General features: G+C 40.1%; 1 protein-coding gene across 2 annotated transcripts in view; it reads right to left on the bottom strand.

Annotated features, from left to right (window-relative positions):
• Positions 1 to 5844: 5844 nt before the first annotated feature.
• Positions 5845 to 22343, bottom strand: part of WWTR1 (WW domain containing transcription regulator 1) — a 71920-nt gene continuing 55421 nt past the window's right edge. Inside the window, exons 3-6 of one of the 2 annotated variants that reach the window (XM_075268863.1) lie at positions 18969 to 19180; positions 11661 to 11794; positions 11448 to 11560; positions 5845 to 8862 (exon numbers count right to left, since the gene is read on the bottom strand). In XM_075268863.1, coding sequence (XP_075124964.1) covers positions 8681 to 8862; positions 11448 to 11560; positions 11661 to 11794; positions 18969 to 19180 — 641 coding nt within the window. In that variant the 3' untranslated portion in view covers positions 5845 to 8680. The remainder of the gene's footprint in view (positions 8863 to 11447; positions 11561 to 11660; positions 11795 to 18968; positions 19181 to 22343) is intronic. The other variant, XM_075268864.1, reaches the window with a different exon arrangement.

Raw genomic sequence — 22343 nt, forward strand, 5'->3', positions numbered from 1 at the left:
CTCTGATCATTAGAGATGAGCAAACGGCGTTCGATCGAATTGATATTCAATCGAATATCAGGCCATTCGAGGTGTTCGAATCCAATTGAACACCAGGTGGCAAACTCACTAAAAATTCGATTCCCCTCCCACCTTCCCTGGCGCGTTTTTTTGCACCAATAACTGTGCAGGGGAGGTGGGACAGGAACTACGACACCGGAGGCAGTAAAAAAAATTGAAAAAACCCATTGGTTGCCGAAAACATGTGACCTCCAATTTAGACGAATGGTGAATTTACCATTCGTTTAATTTGGAGCAGTGAACTATATGAATGTGAGACAGGGACAGATCTACAGGCAGGGTTAGCTAGGGATAACCTTTATTTATGGGGGAACGTCACTCACCTATCTCTTTTGGGCTCTATCTTGTCGGGATCCCATAGAAATGCATTGACCAGCGTTGATTGGCCGAATGCCCGTACAATGGCCAAGCAACGCTGGTCAATGCGTTCCTATGGCTCGGAACTACCTGAGCTGAGCGCGTTAGTACTACTAAGGAATAGCCGTGATAGCATGTACCCCACGCTGTGTAGTGATTAACCCCCCACCCCCACCGGTGTCTGCTTACCTGCAGCTCCCTGCTCTTGGTCCACTTCGGTCCATGGTCCCGGTTTCTGAGCGCCCTGCCCCCCTCTCCCCGACTATTATTATAGAGAAGGCGGGGCTTATGATAGTGTGGGCAGGTACTGGGCAGGGAGACTCCCCGCCCACACTCTCCTAAGCCCCGCCTTCTCTATAATACTAGTCGGGAGAGGGGCAGGGCTTAGGAGAGTGTGGGCGGGGAGACGCCTCCCATCCAGTACCCGCCCACACTCTCCTAAGCCCTGCCTTCTCTATAATAATAGTCGAAACCGGGACCATGGACCGAATTGGACCAAGAGCAAAGAGCTGCAGGTAAGCGGACACCAGGGAGGGAGGGGGTTAATCAATACACAGCGTGAGGTCCAACAATTTTTTGACTACATTCTGTGTAGTGTATAGGATCATCTTTAAAATCCCAGCTCTGCTTCATCGCCCACTTAATACTGCACACTCAGCTCAACTATTCCGGATGTAGAAGAGCTGGACTGCTAACATCAGCCAGCACTGCTACATCCAACCATCCCTCCAGCTCCTCCTCCTGTCACTCACATCTCGTATGTAGCAAAGCTCGGCACACACTCAGCTCTACTACATCTCTACAACAGAGTGTATAGATGTAGTAGAGCTAAGTGTGTGCTGAGTTCTGTTACACCAGAGATGTGTGTGACAGGAGGAGGAGCTGGAGGGATGGTTGCTTGTAGTGCAGAGCTCTTTCATCTCCGGTGTTTGGAGTATCTGAGCTAACCGCACGGGCTCTGCTATATCTCGCTATAGAAATGCATTGACCAGCATTGATTGGCCAGTGTACGGGCATTCGGCCAATCAACGCTGGTCAATGCATTCCTATGGGAAAAAAGTCAGCTCCAGCATATAGCAAGCTGACAGGGGATCCCAACATAATAAAGGTACTTGATGCCCCCAGACATGCTTCCCCTGCTGTCCCAGTTGCTTTCCAGGGTGTTGGCATCATTTCCTGGGGTGTCTTAGTGGACTTGGTGACTCTCCTGAGTCGAATGGTAGGATCCCCTGTAGCGAAGCATTTTCTCCCATAGACTATAATGGGGTTCGATACTCGTTCGACTAGTCGAATATTGAGATGCTATTCGTAACGAATATCGAACATTTTACTGTTCGCTCATCTCTACTGATCATTATACTCTGGGGTCTGAAAAGACCCCAGAGTATAATAATTGTTCATGGGTGGTTCACAATGGGGCATAATAATTTGTACAGGGGCCACTATGGGGCATAGTACTGTGTACAAGAAGGGGGGGGGGGCATGTCAAATGATTGCTTTGAGGCCCAGCCATTCCTAGTTACACCACTGGATAGTCCATATTTTTACTGTCTTAGAAATCCTGTTAAAAGCTGGATATAAATGTACAATCTACGGAACGCACAGAAAGAGATGAGCAGATATAGGGAGTGAATGTATACCTAATGTACTGTATATTAGGGGACATATAGAAGGGAGTATGATAAGCCTAGAAATTGTGTTAAATTGTCATGGATCTAAGATTTTATACATATCTAGGAGTCTGGTGTTTGTACAGCCGGCAGGATCTGGTGTAGATCCAGTATAGATTGGGGTGTCTGTTTCTCAGTCTGTGCAGATTGTGTGTCTGGAGAGGTGTCTGCAGCAATAGTGGGGGTAATTAGGGTCTTTATAGATAGTTATAAATAAAACACTACTTTGACTCATGACAAAAACATATTTTGCCAGTTTTTGCAAAATATCCAGCAGTCACCCAGAAAAGGGGACACCTTACAGCCTTAGTGGCCTATACAAATAGTTTATGGTCCTTGGGTCTGTGTATATGTAAGAGGGGGTCTTATCTAGAGATCTGTATGTATGGAGGGAAGTGGTCATTAACTATATAAGTGCTTCATACTAGCATCATGCACCTGCATATGGCCGCAGACACAAAACAATATACATTTTTAACCACGACAATTTGCAAAGTTTCTTCATTTTTATTTCTGATGACTGAGGGTTGGTCCACACTAGCGCTTGTGTTCCGTCTGCAAAAAGTCCGCATTGAGACCCCCCCCCGAACGGAATACCAACGCTAATGCAAGCGCTGTACGGTTAAGCACACGGAGCCGATAGACTATAATCAAATGAATTGTGCGGGCAGTGTGCAGCAAGCACACGGAGTCCATTATAGTCTATGGTCTCCATGTGCACTTGCATTAGCGTTGGTTTCCATTCGGGGGGGTCTCCATGCGGACTCCTTGCGGACGCAATACAATTGCTAGTGTGAACCAACACTTATACAAAAAGGGTTGGAAAGGAAGGATTTGTCTTTCCCCCTTCCTTTTTTTTGAGCAAATATGAATGATACAAATCCAAAGCAAACAAAACGAGACAAAGTACTTTTTGGAGGGTTTATTGCATAGTTGCCCAAACAAATAAGCAGAGCTGGATATCAATTTAAATAAAATGGTATAATAAAAGGAAAGAAATACATTGAATATTAGCAATTTGTTTCATCCATGCGGCCCTCGGCTTCATAGGCAGCATATGTTCATATGCAGACAAAAACAAACTACTCACTTGAGTACATAAGGAGAATGCACATATTACTGAACAATTCTGCTTAACTGTAGTGTCTAAACTTTATATGTTACAGAATAAAAATCATTTCATGCAAGTAAATCTCAACAAAACACTGCACTGATGTAGTGCCGTCAGCACAGGGCTACACAATAGTGACAATAGTGTTTGTAACGTAACGTGCAACTTCACAATCAGTCTCTTAAAGCTTAACTCCACATGTACAACCAATTTATTTATGTTCCATTAATAGTAAAATATATATCGCCCCATGCTGCTGACCTTACAGATCCCATCGGTATATTCTGAGACCTCTTTCTTCCCAGTTGTCAAGAATTTTCTGTATCTGTGACACACTGGGCCTCAAGCATAAAATATGTTTTAAGAAAAAGTATCAGTGTCGCCATTGGAACCGAACCAAACAATTCCGCTACTCCACTTGGAAAATCTGATTTATCACACTGACACTTATTTGAGGCAATAGGCCCAACAATTGCAGTATTTCCTATATATACTATTAGGTGTTGCCTACTAGAGGAAACCAGATCTCTAAATTTTGGGGGGCAAGTAGAGTCTCTTTACTGTGACCAAGCACTGAATTTTCAGCTTTGATTTAGTCTTTAAATGATTTTTTCAGGCTAAAAATATTGATTGCCTATCCTAAGCAGAGGTCATCACTATAAAATATCCCAACAGATCAGCTCTGTTCTCTACTTAGTGGCTGGATTGGGCTGCTCTGCTGTAACCTGATCTGACCACTACACAGAGAATGGGCCTGTCTATTTTTAGCTCTATTCTCTGCTACTGAGAACAGCTGATCTGTGGGGGTACCAGGTGTTGGACCATGACTGATCAGATAGTGATGGAAAGCCCCTTTATTATTAGGGTGCATTCAGACTACGTAACGCCGGGCGTGTATGAGAGCCGTACACGCCGGCATTACGGCAGACTGCCGAACACTTCCCATTCACTTCAATGGGAGCGCTCGTAACAGCGGCGTTTACGAGCGCTCCCATTGAAGTGAATGGGAAGTGTTCGGCAGTCTGCCGTAATGCCGGCGTGTACGGCTCTCATACACGCCCGGCGTTACGTAGTCTGAATGCACCCTTATACTGCAATGTGTTTAGATATACTGTAATCCCCAACAACCAGAAGTAGGAGAACACAGCTAAAGGTGTAACAGCTCCTTGCCCAGCTAATCTGCCAAAAGGTTGGAAGTTGTAAGACATAGCCCACTATCATAGCTCACATGTGTCTCCAGTGGTAGGTGCCCTAGTCCCTGGTGTCTAGTGGTATTTTAGCCCAGTCTAACCTTGGAATATAGTGCCTTTGGCCGATCACATGAACTGTTCAATACTTGTCTTCAGTTCTTACAATGATTTTACAGATCAGCAGAAGATTGGCCACTTTATTCTCTAAGATCAGAAGTAGTGACTTACTTCTTTAACAATTTTACTACATGGACAGAAGAGACAAGGCTCGATCTGGAAGGTAAGCTTATGTTAAAGGGGTTCCCAGGATTTATTAACCTTTCTCATCATTTAAGGATTGGTAGGGGTTGGACACCAAGTCTCCAGCTGATCAGCTGCTTCAAGAGACTGCAGCATTGACATGACTGCATTAGACTCTTTTCTATCTATCAAGCAGAACACTACATTTGTGCAGCGGATGTGCTTGGTATCACAGCTCAGCCCATTCACTTGGATGGAATTGAGCTGCAAACAGGCCATATGACCAATGAACGTGACATGAGAAGTGAAAGCGGCTCTCAGGGAATGTGGCTGCTTATAATAACTGATCTGCACGGGTGCCGAGTGGTGAACCCGCCAACTCCTTCAATTGATGACCTATCCTAAGTACTGCTTATCTATTCAAAACGTCTGCAAAACCCATACACCCACCAAAAGGGGTTCATACAACAAACACATTATCAGGGGTCAGTGAATGATAAGGGATTTGGCATATTCAATCAGCAAAAGTAAGGCTTTCTGTAGCCCAACTCCTGTTGCCACAGTTTAAGTAAAAGTAACACTGCTGATCCAATAGAAACAGGAGCTCCATCGCATGGCTGCATTCATCCACCTGTAAGTGTCAATGCATAGGATCTAGACAGGCACATAGGGGGACACTTATCAATCCCTGCATGCCAAAATTCCAGGTATAAAAAAGGTGAATCTGATTCGCCTTCCCTCAGAATTTACAACAAATGTCAAGCTTCAGTAGCTTAGATTATTTTCCCCACGTCCCCTTCGCCTGCAACAGACCCAATGCAAGACACTCTATATTTTTGGCCAAAATAGAAATATAATTGCCATTTCACACTGATCTGGTATAAAGACCTTTCAAGATGTCTCATTTTATTCCTAATATATAGGGGATTGTCTTAAGACATCCCCTTCCCCCCCGCCACTAACAATGAGGGAACAGGAGAGTCAATTACCAGGTTGAATACAGGCAGACTGAGATGGAAGATGAACACATAGCTGCCATCTTCCTAATGCATTGTATTGCATTGAGTTTTAATCCACAACCACCACCATGTCTGTTCTGCTGCTTGACACCATTTCTAACACTGTGTATATACAGTAGATATATATCTGATCTTAAGGCTTTATAATTCTGGCTGTGGTATAAAAGTAACTACATTTGATACTAAAGGTGAAATGATTTACAATGTCCACACAAACAATGTTTTATTAGTGACTGGTGCATGTTACATGATACTTACGGCAATGCCGGTCAGACATGGTATGTATGTTGTTCTAAAGTACCCCAATATTACAAATAATGTATATAGTATCTGCCCAGCTTAAAATTTGTCTGCACTAGTTGAGCCAGAAATGTCATGTTTTATGATTATTTTGGCTCCTTTAATGTAACATAGAATCTAATTGGTGGCTATTTAATGTGTATGTTGTTCTGTTTGTTGCCAAGGTAGAGTTGTCCATGTTGGTGTACAGCAGGAAACATATCAAACTGCATGTAAACTTGAGTCGAGCATACTGTAAATGATCTCAGATTTATTTTCGGCCCTCTCATATTGCATGACTATAAATGCTTCAGCTCCCATGTAATTCAGTGGTACTGACATCAGTAAATTTCCTTAGAATTTCAACCTCCAAAAAACTGTACTGAAATCCATGCTACATGCTGAAAAACGCTAACTCCTTATTACAAATAAAATAATAAAGTTTTAAAAAAATGTAGTATCAAATGTTTCATTACAAAATATTTATTTCATAAATGACTGATGCATTCTAAATGGACAGGATTTTATTTCACAAGTCACAATGACATTCCTTTCTCTAGTCTATGGTTACTATCCACGTTCCATAAGCAACCTACGTAATATCGATATTCAGTCTAACTTAGTATTCAGGTCTACGATCTACGTCTGATATCATAAGTTATTCACCTTCAAATCACCACCAGCATTGACTGAAACACAGCTTTGGCTCGAACCCATGTAATACATTTATACCTTCCTTTACGGGGATATTTCCTAATGTGGACAATGAAATGTACCCATTGGCCCTTGGCTCAAGAACCATCAAGAACATCTTTTTCCAACAACTAACACTACCCAATGGAAATATCGTCATACTCTTAAGCCATGAACCATCCAATTAAGGACTCGTAACTGGACTGGGATGACTCCATGTAGCCTATAAACATATCTTGTCTTTAGTTTCATGATCAATTGGCTTTACATAAAGGGCCACTTGGGGCTAATCTTATGTTATACCGAGTGCATGGTCTGACGGGGCTTTAAAGACACTGGATTGTCTATCTGCCGTCATGTACTGCCTCTTCAGGTCCTACACCAGGTTTGTAACAATGTATCATTTTACCCCATTGTTCCTTTACTTTCTTTATGGGTCTACTTCATCATTAGTCACATTGCATAAGATCACGAGTCTCTCTGAAGTTTGTTGATATGCAATGTTGAACATGATTATATGGTAAAGTAGATTATGTCATATAAATCTACAGTACCAAAAGTGTTAATATTAGATTATTTAGATTTTTCTCCACCCTAGTTAAGAAACCCCACTGCAGGCCACTAGCTTCCCGATACTGCACTTTCAAAATGTGGATCATTCTTCATCTGCCCCAAAGTAAAATAGGTCTGCGAATGAGCATGCGTACGGCAAGACCTTATAGAGGGAGTAAGCCCATATACCCGCTGTAAGTGCAAAAAGTATCTCTTGTGGCTACAAGAGACTTTGATCAATAATGCCTTTAAAATTGGTTTATTCAAAAAAGTTACAAATATAGTTTAGTCTTTCGATATAAATATTATAATGATTCAAAAAGTATTATGGATTTTCAGGACGTCATCTGCATTTGTGACTAGGCTGTATAACTGGTACTCTCAATGCTTAATCAGTCCCACATCTCCAACGTAATATACAATATATTGCAGATAGTCCCTGCTCTCCAACCGTAGCTAATGAATATTTCACTGTTGGAAGGTCAGGATAGAAAAATAGTATATTTTATCATAACATTAAACGTAACAACAATGTATAAAGTGGGTTCCAGTATATATCATATATATGAGCGGATTTCATAATTACCCTCCGATTTTGTAATATCTTCAGCAACCCGCTTGAGACAATAGCTCATTGTGTATCTAACATACTCCCTTTGATAGTCTCAGAGATACTGTTGCATTGCATTATAAAAAGCCTGAAATTATCAGTTACAATTAGTTAAAAAAATAGTGCTTAATACAATAAACAATAAAATCTAATATGCATTAAAAATAACAGTAAAAAAAATTGTAGTCACATTGTTAAAAAAAAAAGGAAAAAAAAAATAATAATGGTGGTAGTTAGTACCAAACTGGTCAATGTTGTAGTGTCTCACGATTATTGAACATATTGCTACTTGGAAGGTTTTTTTTCCCATCTAAAAGCTATACAGTAATATACTGAAGAACAACTAAAATGTAATGTTTGTGCTTCTGCAAAAAAAAAAAAAAAAAAAAAATCACACACACAAATACACAAAAAAAGAGAAAATCCTAGGTAGCTTGGCATAAAAAAGTCTACTTGTTATTCTATTTCCAGCACGTTTTTGTAATATTACAATGATTTGTAAAGCTTATATTATAATGGTTAATGCATTAAGTTCTACAGTTATAAATAAAGTATACTGCCCATGATGTGTATGATATCTGCTTGTAACTTATAACCTAGTCTCCTAAACTAGTAAAACCATATACAGGTCTGACTCTAGAACTTTAAAGATGGCCTTGTATAGATATGCCACAGGTTGTCATAGAAAATCTCACAGCCTTTGCATAGTGGTGATACAACAAGGAAAATTTCCATACATAAACAAGTATATCTTTCTGACAATGAATTGTTGAACTACAGCTGGAGGCAGGTTGGCAGCACAACTTTTTATAAGGCTCATCATAAATTTCCACAAGAGAAAAACATAAAGCTAGGTTATTGGAAAGGGATGAAAACAGGAACAGCCTGAGCACCAGCATCTACAGCCAGGTGAGGTAGGTGTCATTTTTGTTCAGCACGCATTCTACGTCATTCAGACTCGGGATCAAATCTTCAGACTCCAGTGTTCCTAGGTCAACATTTGTCCCCGGAAGAGCATCAAGAAAGTCTGGAAAACGCGTCTGTGGATTCAGGTTCAAGGTGGGTTGTCCCAAAATTTCACCTGCAGATTGAAATTTGCAATAAATTATAAAATGTACTTAGGCTACTTTTTTTGTAAAAAATAAATAAATATTCCCCTTATGTGGTTACTTGTATTGTACTGTATGAAAATTAAAGAGGAATTGTAACATCTTTGCCTATTCGGGTCTCTGCACCACCCTCCCCTCGCAAACTGTGGCGCAGAGGGCGTGTCCAGTTTGATTCGTTGCTTAGTGTTTTTCGTTGCACTGAGTGAACACTGCTCTATCTCAGTAATTGAATCTTCACCACACCTGTCTCCTGCACCTAGTTTCTCTCTGTTCATCAAATGGTTAATTCTAGCCTTGTGATTGTCAGCCTGTCTTCCAATAAAGTCTAGGGCTGGTCCTGGACTTGCTATATACAGGAGATCCGCCCACAAAGACTTGCTGGCTATTGAGATTCTGTCCTCAGACCTTGTCCCTGCTAGCTCAGTTGTCTGCAACTTTTGTATTACTACCTCTGACCTCTGGCTTTCCCTATTGACTATTCTCTTGGATTTGATTCTGTACTGCGTTGCTCGACTGTTAGCGGACCCTTGGCTAGCTGACCTCCCTTTGTTATTGTTTCTCTTGTCTGTGTTATCACCTATACAGGAAGGGCTTTGTCAACATGTTGTCCTCTGCCGCCTAGGGCAGTGAGGCAAGCAGGTAGGGGCAGTGGTAGGTTCATCTTAGGGCTCACTGTCTTGTTGTGCCCTTTATTCCAGGGTTTTCCAGAAGCTACTGGGGAATTGCTCCTCTAGCAATTCCCTTAAGGGAATTCTTAGGTCTTCAATAGGATAGATTTAGGATAGACCATTGATGGTCCCTGGACAGTCACCCACCAATCTACAGCTCAGTCCTGTTCAACAGCATGGACTGAGCTCCAGGACCAGGCATAGGAAATCTAATATATATATAATGAAGGGAAAACGGCATTCTACCTACTTGCTGACCACTTGCAATCCATACTTTGGTGGTCTAACCTAAATATAGATCATCAATTGATAATCTCAGAGAACCCCAGTAAATTATCAAATGTACACAATATAGCCAGCAGTTAAGAAGGTGAGTAGGGGTGAAAACATAACATATTCCATTGTGTTCCTAACGTGGAGACAAAAATAAGGGGGCACTCACCAGAACCTCATATACAAAAGCATCTTTATCCCAGTTCAAGATATAAAAGCAGTAGCATAGAGAGAGAGGAGCAAGTAAAATGTCCAGACAATGGGCATGTCATGCTAAACAGCACTTCCTCAGGCCCAAATGTGCCAGGAATAAAGGTGTTTTTATATAAGAAGATCAGGTGAGTGCCCAACTTATTTTTGTCTCTTCGATTGGAATGTGTTTCTGCTTTTGATGTATAGCGGGAGCACCAGAGAATTAAAGGGTCCCTCCAGGTGCTGGACTGGTCGCGTGCTGGAGACTAGGGCACTAGTATCTTTTGGATAATAGTCCATTGTGTATTGGAAGAAGGTCTTGTTATTGAAATGTCACCATGTGAACAAAACATTAGGAAAAACACAGAGTACTGCACGAGAGGTTCTTACAGCAGCTGATATTAAAATCATAACTTCATCACGTGCATTTGCCAAATTGTGTGGTTTCTAAAATTTTAATTTTGGTTGTAAGGTCTTCTCGGCAGAGACTTTTGTCTTTGTCATTTTATTTGTTTGTCACTTTCCCAATTGTGAAGAACTGTACAATACGTTGGCTATATATATATACTTCTATTATTAAATATGTGGGTCACCAAGCAGGAAGAGTGTTGGACAATAGTTAGTCATCAGTTTAGCCTAGAGTCTGTCTCCAGATTCCCTCATGAATATTTTATAGGTTTGTTTAGCAACAGCCATCAGGGAATGGGTATGACATCTATACATGTTTCTTATGGATGAGTCGTTTAGTTTTACAAAGAAGAACTGGTGCCACAAGCACCTCTTCACCTAGTTACCAAATGAGGAAGGAGGTCATCAGTTTGATCTATAATTCATTCTGTATGAATATATTATGTCTTTAAATACACTAGAAGTCTTTGCCCCCAATTTTTGTGACATTTATGAGATGGTTAAAGGTTGATGGTTAATGATCATATTAGAGAATAATGAGGTATCTACAGGAAACCTGCAACTATCAACAGAATAGGCACCCCCTGAAACTTGTCTCATTTGGTGAGAGTTGTTTGCTGAATCCAACAGAAGAAAATGAATCGAGAGCTGGCCACTTACAAGGGTGGTCCTCTCCATTACCTTCTATGGAAGTCACGTAAACAGCCATCTTGCTTGTTTGACTAACTCCCATAGAAGTGAAAGGAGAGGGCCAGGTACATGTATGACCAATCCATTACCCAACTGAATGCAGAATCCAACAGCTACCTGACCAGGAGGGATGGACAGAAAGGGCAACATTCTTGACATAGGCGTGGGATCCAGAGGTAGAACCTGCATCTATCAGACATTTATGGCACATCTTTTAGATATGCCATAAATATCAAGATGGGAACAACCCTTTCACTGACAATACAATGAAAACATCAATAGAATCATATAATTAAAATATATATGTAATATGATAAGGTTTCTACCTGTATCCATTTCATCCATATTACTAAGGAAATCATCAGGTGTTGTTGGTATGCTATAACATCCCAGTCCAAGCCCACTGTCTGTGCTTTGTTCTCTGGAGTGGTATGGCCCACTATGGAGGAAAACAGAATAGAGATTAGCAAATACTCAACATGTAGATCTTTTTTTTTCTACATCTTGACCATGTTTACATTGTGATATAGTCAACTCACCTACTGAGGAAAGGATCTGAGCCATTGTTCGTTATGGATCTTATGTCCTGGTTCATGGTAGGGGGGCTAACTGTGTTCTGAACAGGGGCAATGTTTTCAGACTCCATTGGAAGTTGTCGGCATAATGCAGCTTCCTGGTTAAAAACAACAAAAAAAAAGATGTAGATCAGAACACGTGTGCTCCAGATATAGACTTGTCATATCAAAAAATTTGCATAGATGATGAAATTACCACACATTTAGATGAAACTTGAGTAATTTACATATTCTAATTAGATTGCCAATTTCTGGGAAAAGTTACTAAGCTTCGCACAGATGGCTGGTTTGCTTTAAGCCATGTTGTTTAGCCGTCATATTTTAGACAAAATCTTAATGTATTAATTAAACTGTACACTAGTAATGTGCCATAATTAGTTTCCACGCGTCCCAATAACCTGGAGCCAATGGGTGGGTCAAGCAAAGAGAAGGTGTATCATCATCTTGGAAGACACATGACTCATGGAGAGGGAGTCATGAACTGAAGCACGAGAGTATCAATGCACGTGTTCAGCGCTCACGTTTTCTGAATCTACGTCACTATGTTTCATTACCATCATTATTCCACCTAGTTTTAATTTATTTATATTATTTAATAATATATTTTCACTTTGGGCATCAATCAAATTTACATTTCATTTTAAATAAGTCAACATAATATAATATAGTGATATATCTGATTTATAACAAACAGGTTAATCTGATCAAACAGAACAAATGTAAAGATAGCTGCATTAAAACTCATGATCTGATCTTCTGGACTAAGGTGGTGGGATTTGGACCATTCATTTACAAAGTGAAGGTGGCTATAATAATGTAGCTTACTATATGGATGTACCCAATGTCAGCACCTATGTGGATGGACATCAAGTAAATAAACATGTCTCCTAAAAGTTAGCCATCATGGACTACACGGTACAAGCTTTATTTGATACATATCCATACTACTGCACATAAATGCTTATATTAATATATAATGATAATGTATAAAATCTTCTGTCCTCAAGATCATGAAGATATTTTATAAGAAATTGTTTAAATAGTCTAACTATATATGTAGAAATTAAAGGGGTTTTCCAGGACTAATACATTGATGGCCTACCCCTGTAGTCCTGAACCCTGCGGATCATTAAAATATAGTACAGTGTAGTATCAGTTCAGCTTTACCCCTGGAAAATCCATTTAAATAACTGTAATATTTTGTAGTTTAAAGTTGTTCAGAGAAATTTAAGATTTTGCTTTTATTCGTTATCTAGCTAACCTCATGACTTAACATTATAGATGAGCAAATCAGTTTCTAACATGCTGGGCTTGTTACAATATTTCCAAGTTCTCTTCAGGCTCCAGAGTGCAATAAGCAGAGCCCAGGGGAGGTGCAGTATAATTAAACACTGATACTCACCTTCCTTCTCCTCTCATGGGCTCCCTCGCATTACCTGGTGCTCCACTTTGTTCCTCTTCTGGCTTTATGGGTGATGTCAGAGCCCCCGGTGACCACTTAGGCCAATGATTGGAAAAAGTGGTCAAGTGGAGTAATGAACATCAAAAAGTGACAACTGAGGCCCCATCACAGGCCTCAGTGGCTCTCCTGAGAAGGCCAGAAAAGGACTACGATGGAGCACCAGATGACAAATTTACCACACTGCCTATTATTCTATGGGGTCTTTGGGTGGGGACCATGTCAAAAGTTCGCCACGGGGCCCCACCATTCCTATTTACGCCACTGGATAATACAGTAATATAATTCAAGAAAGAACACATACAAGCTCATAGCAGATAGAAAATATACTAGGAGTCATAGCAACTAAGAAGAAAAAAGAAAGACTCAGAATCATTTAGTTGCCTATGGGGAGTGATCTTTGCTTAGCCAGATGTTGGTTATACAGACCTCCTACTCACACTTGGGGTGAAACACTCGGTGACTGACAGTACTGCCCAGTGCGATTACGGTCTCATACATGGGATGGGAGTTCTTCTCCAGCATGGAACTCACCACAGACAGTATCATTCTGTCACCCACCACCTGTACTGGGTCCAGGGGGCTCCCAAGGACAGAGCTGGCCCTTCTAATCAGCTAGTCAAGTCTGTTTCTATCACTGGCTGCTACTCTCCCAGCAGGCCACTCCGAAGAAAATGGCTAAAGCTACCAGAGAGTTGAAAAAGGCCATAAGAAGGTGAATATGTCACTGTCAGATATAGTAGTAGCAGACTAGTACCAGTTTATTTCCTTGAGAACAAAAGTACTAGATGCTGAAATCCAACATACCCAACCATTCTTTGCCCTGACATCTGCTGTAAGGAAAAAATCAGGAAGGTCCCATAAACATTACAGTTAGTGGTCAACCAGTCCTGTTAATATTAGGTCATTTGGCCAACATTCATTTATTATTTCCAATATATGTGGCTACCTTTACTGGTCAATTACATCTTTAGAGGGGTTCAAACATTCTATATAAAATATGAGTAGATGGAAATTGTTATTTTATCCTATTATTGCTCAAAACCAGAACACAATGTTTGATTTTAGATGACTTTTCTGCCAACCTCAATTTAACGTACGCTGTAAACAAAGACACCAAAGACAAGTTATTTTAACCATCTGATGATTATCTATAGGTGGGAGTTCTACTGGAGAGCTTTGTAAAGTCTAATGCAAATAGCTAAATAACTGGAGGGGATTTATTCAGTTATCTGACTTTTCATCATGGTATGTAAGGATCCTGAAGACATAGCCAGAGGCTCTTCGTGGCTATCAATTTCTTAACAAAGGGTTATACTGCTCTCACCAGTAATAGACACAGATACATCAAAAAAGCAAAGGAGGTGTGGAACTCAGCACAGGCAAGATAAGCTTTGGAGATTTCTTGGAGATTTGCTGCCTCCTTTTGAGAAGAACACATTTTTTCAGCTAGGCAGGCTCCATGATTGTTTCTGTGGTTGTGGTGTCATACAGTTCTACCTTGTACATATAGGATGCACAAATCTTTCATTCCTGAATGCTAAAAAAGGTCAACATGCTAATACCCATCCAAAAACTAAGGAAAAAAAACCCCATAAAAACATGAAAGGGATCTGATTTTGCATAAACCTAATTGAATGTAAAGCAAGACTGGCCAATGGTTGACAGATATGAAATGAAAGAATGGCACAATTTTAGATATTAAAACATACTTTGTTAACTTATTAGATACATTCAGATATAAAATGAAACAAAAAATAAAAAATAATAAATGCTAAGTGACGGTCATGATGCTGGTTCAGACTGGTATTTTGGCTGTGAAGCCAAATGTCTGTCTTATGTTCTTAACCCTGAAGTAACTACAATTTGGACCTGATGTCAACTCTCTGACCCTGGTTTTGGTAACTCTGTGACATTTCTAGTCTGCTATGTGGAAAGGGTCAAAGAGACACGTGGCTGTAGAATCATCAACTACGGTAAAGCAAATAACCAGTGTTGGCATGCAACATCCTGCTCCTGTTATAGACTAAAAGGGTTGCAGGTCTCGACAATCCATTGTGTCACAAGAAACTAAAGGAAAAATGAAGAAATAGGAGATGCCATGGGAGATTGTCTTGGCATCGAAACCCAGCCTTACCTACTAGACCTTACCTACCAGACTAGTTACTCCCGGCTGCTGCCAGGCCTCCTAATGTCCTGGGACCCTGTGGCAGCCCCTACACCTGCTACCTCGATAGTTAAGCCCTTATTACTAGGATTTATACAAATATTGTGTATTTTACTTAGTCCAGGACTTTGATCCTATGGATAGGTCATCAACATCAGACCAGTTGGGATAGACACCTGGCACTTACAATAATCAATTCATAGCAACTGATGCTGGAAGTAGACAGTGTACAGAGCCAGAACCAAATAGCTCTTTCGAGGAGGAGATAGCTGTTGAACCCTGACCAGTCTGATACTGATGACATATCCAAAGGAAAGGTCATCAATATCTAAATTGTGGAAAATGCCTTTAACTATAAAAAATGTTTGATCAAAATCACAGTCCAGTAAATAAAACCTGGTATACCGTACATACTGTTTGGGGCTGTGGAGTATGAGAGTTTGTATTTCTTAAAGGTGCACACAGTTTTACTAAGAATTGTCATCATTGAAATAACACACCTTTAATCCAGATAATTAAGGTATTAGGAAGTAAATAAACTGAGAAAAGCTGGAATTGTTCATCCACACGCTAGCTCTTTCTGATTGTTCCTAGCATGGCAGCTTTAAGTCAATAATAGCCGTGCAGGCTCAGGATACAACTCTTGGTGTCATTGAATTGCACTGTAAATTTGCCTCATGAATGTGTTAGATAAAAATTCACTAGAGGTCTTAACAAGTTCAAACAAGTTTTTCTCCCTCTATTTTGGGCACTGCAGCAGCTGCTATTCCATTTTTTAATGGCGTGTTCCTGTGAGGAGCTGCTGGCTGCCCTAGAGCGGTAGAAGTGTTGCTAACTTAATAGTTAAATGAGTCTTCCCTTAGTATTTCCTCCTGGCATACCTCCATTTTTAATTCATATTTATCAGTCTGGACCTGGCATATAATACCATTTCCTGATGCATAAATGGTTAAAGGCTACCTTATTGAGACACTGATGATATATATATATATATATATATATATATATATATATATATATATATATATAATGTAAAAATACTATGTTAGACTAAGGATACACGTAGCTAAATGTAGCTAAACACTGTGTTGGAAGACCACACAGTGTGAAATAAAAAAGCCTTTTCCAACACATTTTTCATTTTTGCTTCCCCTTACAGATCTATGAAGCAAATGCAGCAAATCTGCAGATAAAATTGACATACTGTATTTCTCAAAAATCTATGTATTTTCTGCAATGTGTGTATTATATTGAATGAATGTTTGGTCACTTTACTGTGACTGTATAACTGTTCGTTTTTTTCCCCAGGGGTAAGGGGTAAACTTCTTCATTTCTTTGATGAAATTTCCGATGACAATGGCACAATAAACATTTTTGGAAATACTTCAAAGTTCCTGATGCTCATGGTTTATAGAGTGGTCACCGTCTTTTGTGCCACTTCTGAAGCGCTGTGTTGGTGGCTGTACTTGCTCAGCCAGTGGCCAAGAGTGCATGGACTGCACATGTGTAGTAGTTTCTGGTCCCATCACTAACACATCAGTCCCATAAAGATAAATCATTTGGTCCAAAGTTGTGCACTGTGACAAGTGTAGCTATATTGGCTATTTTTGTAACAGCACCCAAAGAGCTAATGTATCATGACCTATATACTGCCGTACCTTCCTCTAGATTCAATGAGGATCTTGTTCTAGGAAAGAGCTTCTTTGCAGAACGGCATCCAATGGACTACAGAACTATTATTTTTTTTCTGATGGGTTATAGGGAAAGCTTGTTGTATGAATTGAGAGGTGAAATAATGTACAGCAGGGCTTCAAGCACTTTTATGGGTGCAGTACTACAACTCCAAGACTGTACAGTCCAGTAAATGGCCATATACCTGAACCATAAGTGGTTTCCAACCTGTGACTGAGATTTTGCAATCTCAGTATACTGTCTCAATATAATGTCTTGCATTCTCAAGATTGCCCAAGTTGTAGATTTGCGACAGCTGGAGGGTTGGAGACCATTGGTTATAAACTAGAAACATTACTTAGTTTGTTAAACAGACTTCCAGAAGGAGTCCTGAAACTTCACCTAGCAAAATGAAGACCTGAAGCTGAACTCCCTGAAACTGGTATTTTCTCTCGGCTGGGTGTGTCTGCTCCTTGCACAGCAGCTGTCAGGTCTGGAGTGGTTGGCCAGTAACTGCTGTCAGGTTAAAAAGAGACTGGAGAGACCTGCCAAAGGAATTCCACACCCTTTCACCCAAACCCTTCCGCCTCATTCCAGTAACTTAGCAACCGCTCTAAGAACTAACTCAGCATTTTTCTGGACAGGTTACATTAAGGAGAATAGTGAGGGATTAGCTCGGGGGCAGCATGCATACACAACAAAACAGCATGGGGGCTGTGTTTGATGAAGACTGACCACTGTTACGTATACTTGTAAGTGAAATTAATGGGGTCTTTGGAAATCTTCCAGATATAATACAGTGGGGTTGTTGATGGTGGATGCTACAGGTAGTGTATGTACTATACAATAATAGTAAATGAGACCTACATTAGACCATTCCCTGGTATATATTTGCATGTGGAAGATTTGTTACAGAAATTTTTGCAACTGAAACTCTCCATATAATGTTTTTTTGCAGCATGTGACTTCTGATTTCTACACGGCCTACTGAAATTAAAGGGACTGTAGAAAGTGGTTGGACATGCTTCATTGTTTTTCACCCCAGACAAATAAATCAGGGGCTTAGAAGTGAGAATGTCCCATGCTCATCGGTAAGTCTGGTGGCTGCCCTACTCTCAATGAACTTCTTGGCCACTTAGCTTCTTTTTTGGTACATCTAGTGGGTCCATATAGACAGCCATTACATAATACACTCTTGTCCAAGAGTATGTGACATGATAACTAGCTAACCAAAGGCTTATCAAGCTTCTCTTTGTGAAGTGTAAATGATGGTACCACCTTAAGACTCATAGTCTAACCTACTAGACGGTGTCTGATGACATCACAGGACAGGTCTACAAGCCATACTTTGATGCCTGCTACAGTCACAATTAAAATGTTCATTTGTTCAAGCAGCTAAAAGTATCTATAGTACAAACACTACTAGTATTATAACCACGACCTGTCTATCCACCCTGTTATTACTCAATATGGGTGGCATCTTTTTCATCATGGCTGTCACATTGTCTATGCAGAATGTTATACACTGGGTTACCCTTTATATTATCACCTCATAGAAAGCCTTTGGCTTTATGCATTATTATTTTGATATAAATTACGGGTAGGGTTGTATTATAAACGGGCTTTTATGCCATATTTGTTTTGTATGAATGTTGTTTTTTACATTCATTGGGTGTGTTCTTTACAGTATTTCCATGTATCAATATGATTCATATTGCATACAATTATGCAGCTTATTTATAAAGAGGTATTGTTCATTGGTGGATCTATGGTTGTGAAAATGGTGAGACTGGGCTACAATGATGGATATATAGTTGTATACAAATCACAGTTGTTGTAACACTGTAAACTGTGCTGGAAATCATGAGCCCTGCTATGGCGGGGCTCAATCTGTCATCTGGTGGGCTAGTCCGACCCTGGTTATAAGGACAGTTCACAATATGTAATGCCACTAAAAATACATGACGCTTCGTACATTCACCTGTCTCATCAGTTCTTCTTGCCGCATTCTGATTCTTTCTCTTTCCATTTGGATTCTCTGGAGTCTGAGCTTCTGTTGTTGCTGTTGTTGGGTGGTGAGCGCATTGGGCAAATTGATTAAGGCGGCTTGATGGTTCTGGGAGGGGTGAGTCTGTTGGGTTATGGCTGGATTGGAAGTCATCTGTTGCTGATGCTGATGATTCAGTACTAGAAGAGAAGGAAGACAGGTCAGTCCAAGATTACTAAATATTCACCCGTGATAATGCTTATGGAAACTGCCATTGAAAAAATTAAAAATGATTTATGGATGAATGAACTGTCAAAATCATGGGGTGTATCCAAAAGTGAGAGTAAAGACTGCAATGTGAATCACGTTACATTGCCATGTAGGAGGATCAAAGAACTGGCAAATCCAAATGCTTGAATTATTTTCTATTGCAGTTGATCTATTTTTGGTTTAAGACAGGAATTGATGTATTTTATGGAGAACTTCACCTTTAACTTGTTGGCTTATTATCACAAAAACACAAACAAAATTTTAGCTACGTGTCTATAAATGCTAAGGTTAAACAATTACTAACCAAATCTGCCAAACATATGTGCAAAGCTCTCCGGATAGATAGACAATAAAGAAGAAAACATATCACCATATACAATCTGATCCTATGGTGGGAAAACCAAGTTATATATTGTGTTTATACCTGGTGCAGGATCTGAGATGTGGTACATGGCACAGGGATTCAAAGGACACATAATAGACAATTTGTGTCATGCACCACCCCTTCAACTAGGCTTAACGCAGAGTTTTAACTAGCGCATTCCTAAATGTATCTCCTGTTATGATCTACCACAAAACGGGATCCATCACAGGAATATGCCTTTGCCAAGAGGAAAGGGCAGATCTTGAATCTACCAAGACAAGATCGTCTGAGCAAGAGAGCCTACCAGATTTACCAGGGTTGTTGTGTCAAGAATCAGAGGACCAGTTGAAATCCCACTACCCGATCACCCACAAAACTCGTCCTCAGGAAACGGTCCTAAGACCCCCTATATACCTTAGGCTGAGTTCACACAGAATTTTTGGTCAGGAATTTGGTAAGGAATCCGCCTCAAAATCAGCCTCCAAAAAAGCCTCCGAATAGAACTCTATTTGGAGGATTTTTTTGGAGGCTGATTTTGAGGCGGATTCCTGACCAAATTTCTGACCAAAAAACTCCATGTGAACTCAGCCTTAGATGGTTGGCCATTGCTGTGGAAATTGAAATTGGCAGGTTTGGCCAACAATCACCTAATGTGTATGGTCTGCTTCACAACCTAATTCAGGCAAATAGTGTTTTAGTCTTTGGCTCGAGTATTTATCACTAGCAGAATGCTCCAGTTAATACAAGTGTTTATGGCATAAACAGTGGAACGTAGTTGTAGAATTGTTGACTAATCAAAACCTAGGAGCAATTTTGCAGCTTTGATGTCATGAAATTTAACTAACTAACTAAGAGATAATTCACTGAGCTATTTTTATACAGGGAATTAAGGGAAATGTTGATATTCTATAGAAAGAGATCACTAAATGCACTTAGAACTGTCTACAATGACAAAGACACAATTGGATCAAGGTATAATTACATTTCTTCATTAAAAGGGACCTTTCACCATCTCCACCAGTCCAAGCTCTTATTATACTTTGATAGGCCTTCCACACCGATACCAAGCCAGCTGGAATTTTTTCTCTAGCCCGCACCATTACCAAGCAATCAGAACTAGTTTTGGTGCCTGATATGCTAGCTAGAATATCTAAATGGGTGGTGTCAGGTAGGAGTCTGCAAGGGCTCATGATTCAGAGTTCTTACTCTGTCCACCTCTGAATAGATTTCTGAGTGACGCCTCCTTGCCTACCTTCGCCCAATTGACATTAGAGAGTCTAGTTAGCATATCAAGCATCAAAACTAACTGCACTGACTGCTCAGAAACGGTGGGGATTAGAGAAAAGAGTCCAACTGAACCAGAATGAGTGGAGAGGTGTCTATTTAAGCAGGAAGAGGTGATGAAAGGTCCACTTTATGTATTCTAAACCAAAATACTTATGTAAAGAAGACTACCCAGTGAAAATAGGATTTGCATATAATATTAAGAAGGCATGCACCGACAAGTAAAGCAATGCTAAACAAACATTTTGTTGATTAATAAAGTTTTGGCAGGCAAAGAACATAGGACGCTTTGTGATATTACATGTAATAATAATAATTATGTACTCAAGTCAGACTAGAACTTTATGTATTCATTTACATAAGCTGATGGGCTAGAGTTACGTCTCCGTACAATCAACAAGGAAACACTTTGCGTGTCCCCAGGCCACCCACCCAAGATGCATACAATCCGATCCTTGGCTAATCCCAGCCACATATTTCTCTTGTATATGAAACTATATCTATGGGAGTGACCAGATATTTAAATTGACGCTTGGAAAGCTTGAAAAAATCCTGGTAAAAATAACAACACATGGAAAGTTCACAGAAAGGATTTCCTTAGTGGTGCATGTGCCGCGACTTCTGTTAGCCTATTAATGTAGATAGTATGCATGCCTTGTCTGCTCTTTCTTCTTCGACCTCCTTTGACCAATGTTGCCTATTTTGCTTTATGCAATGGGAATGTAATAGGTCAGAGATCCAACGATCAAACTATAAATGTCAGGGGTCAGAATAAACCCTTTAGAACCTATAAACTGAATCAAGATATGTGTTATGTATATATGTATTTGTTCGTCTATTAGGATCAGCTGAAAACTGAGTAAAAAAAATTATATCTATTACCCAATAGACTTTAACAATTGGATAAATATGTTTTTCACCTATAACGTTTTACTTTAACCCTTAGTTTACATCTGCGTTGGTAATCCATTGGGGGAGTCTGCATGGGGACCCCACCCCGAACGAAATTACCAACACAGATGTGAACGAGACCTTACACTGTCTGAGGTCCCGGCACCAGACTGGAAATTTAAGTTAGGAACTGGCATAGGTTTCCATTCTAACACCAGGAAATAGTTTTGAGTTTTATAGGTGTCCCTACCTCATCCTGCCCCAATCATTGCCCTTCAACAAACACACTTGCAGAATGCGGTGATCAAGGAGCAAATTGGGGGCTTGAGGTGCACATTCGGCACAAAAAAGGGCCTTATACCAAATGTGTGCCTCAATATCATCAGAAAACTGTGGTAGAGGGAATAATGAATTCCCCCCAATGTCTAATCTGCAGGCAGCATATTATAGAGAAGGAGGAGCTGAGCAGATTGATATATAACTTTGCAGGAATAAGTTTCACGATAACTTCTGAGTTATTCATTTACATCCCAGCACATTCTATACTGAAGAGT

This window comes from Leptodactylus fuscus, chromosome 3 (genome assembly GCF_031893055.1).
Source record: "Leptodactylus fuscus isolate aLepFus1 chromosome 3, aLepFus1.hap2, whole genome shotgun sequence".
In the NCBI taxonomy this organism is placed as follows: Eukaryota; Metazoa; Chordata; class Amphibia; order Anura; family Leptodactylidae; genus Leptodactylus; species Leptodactylus fuscus.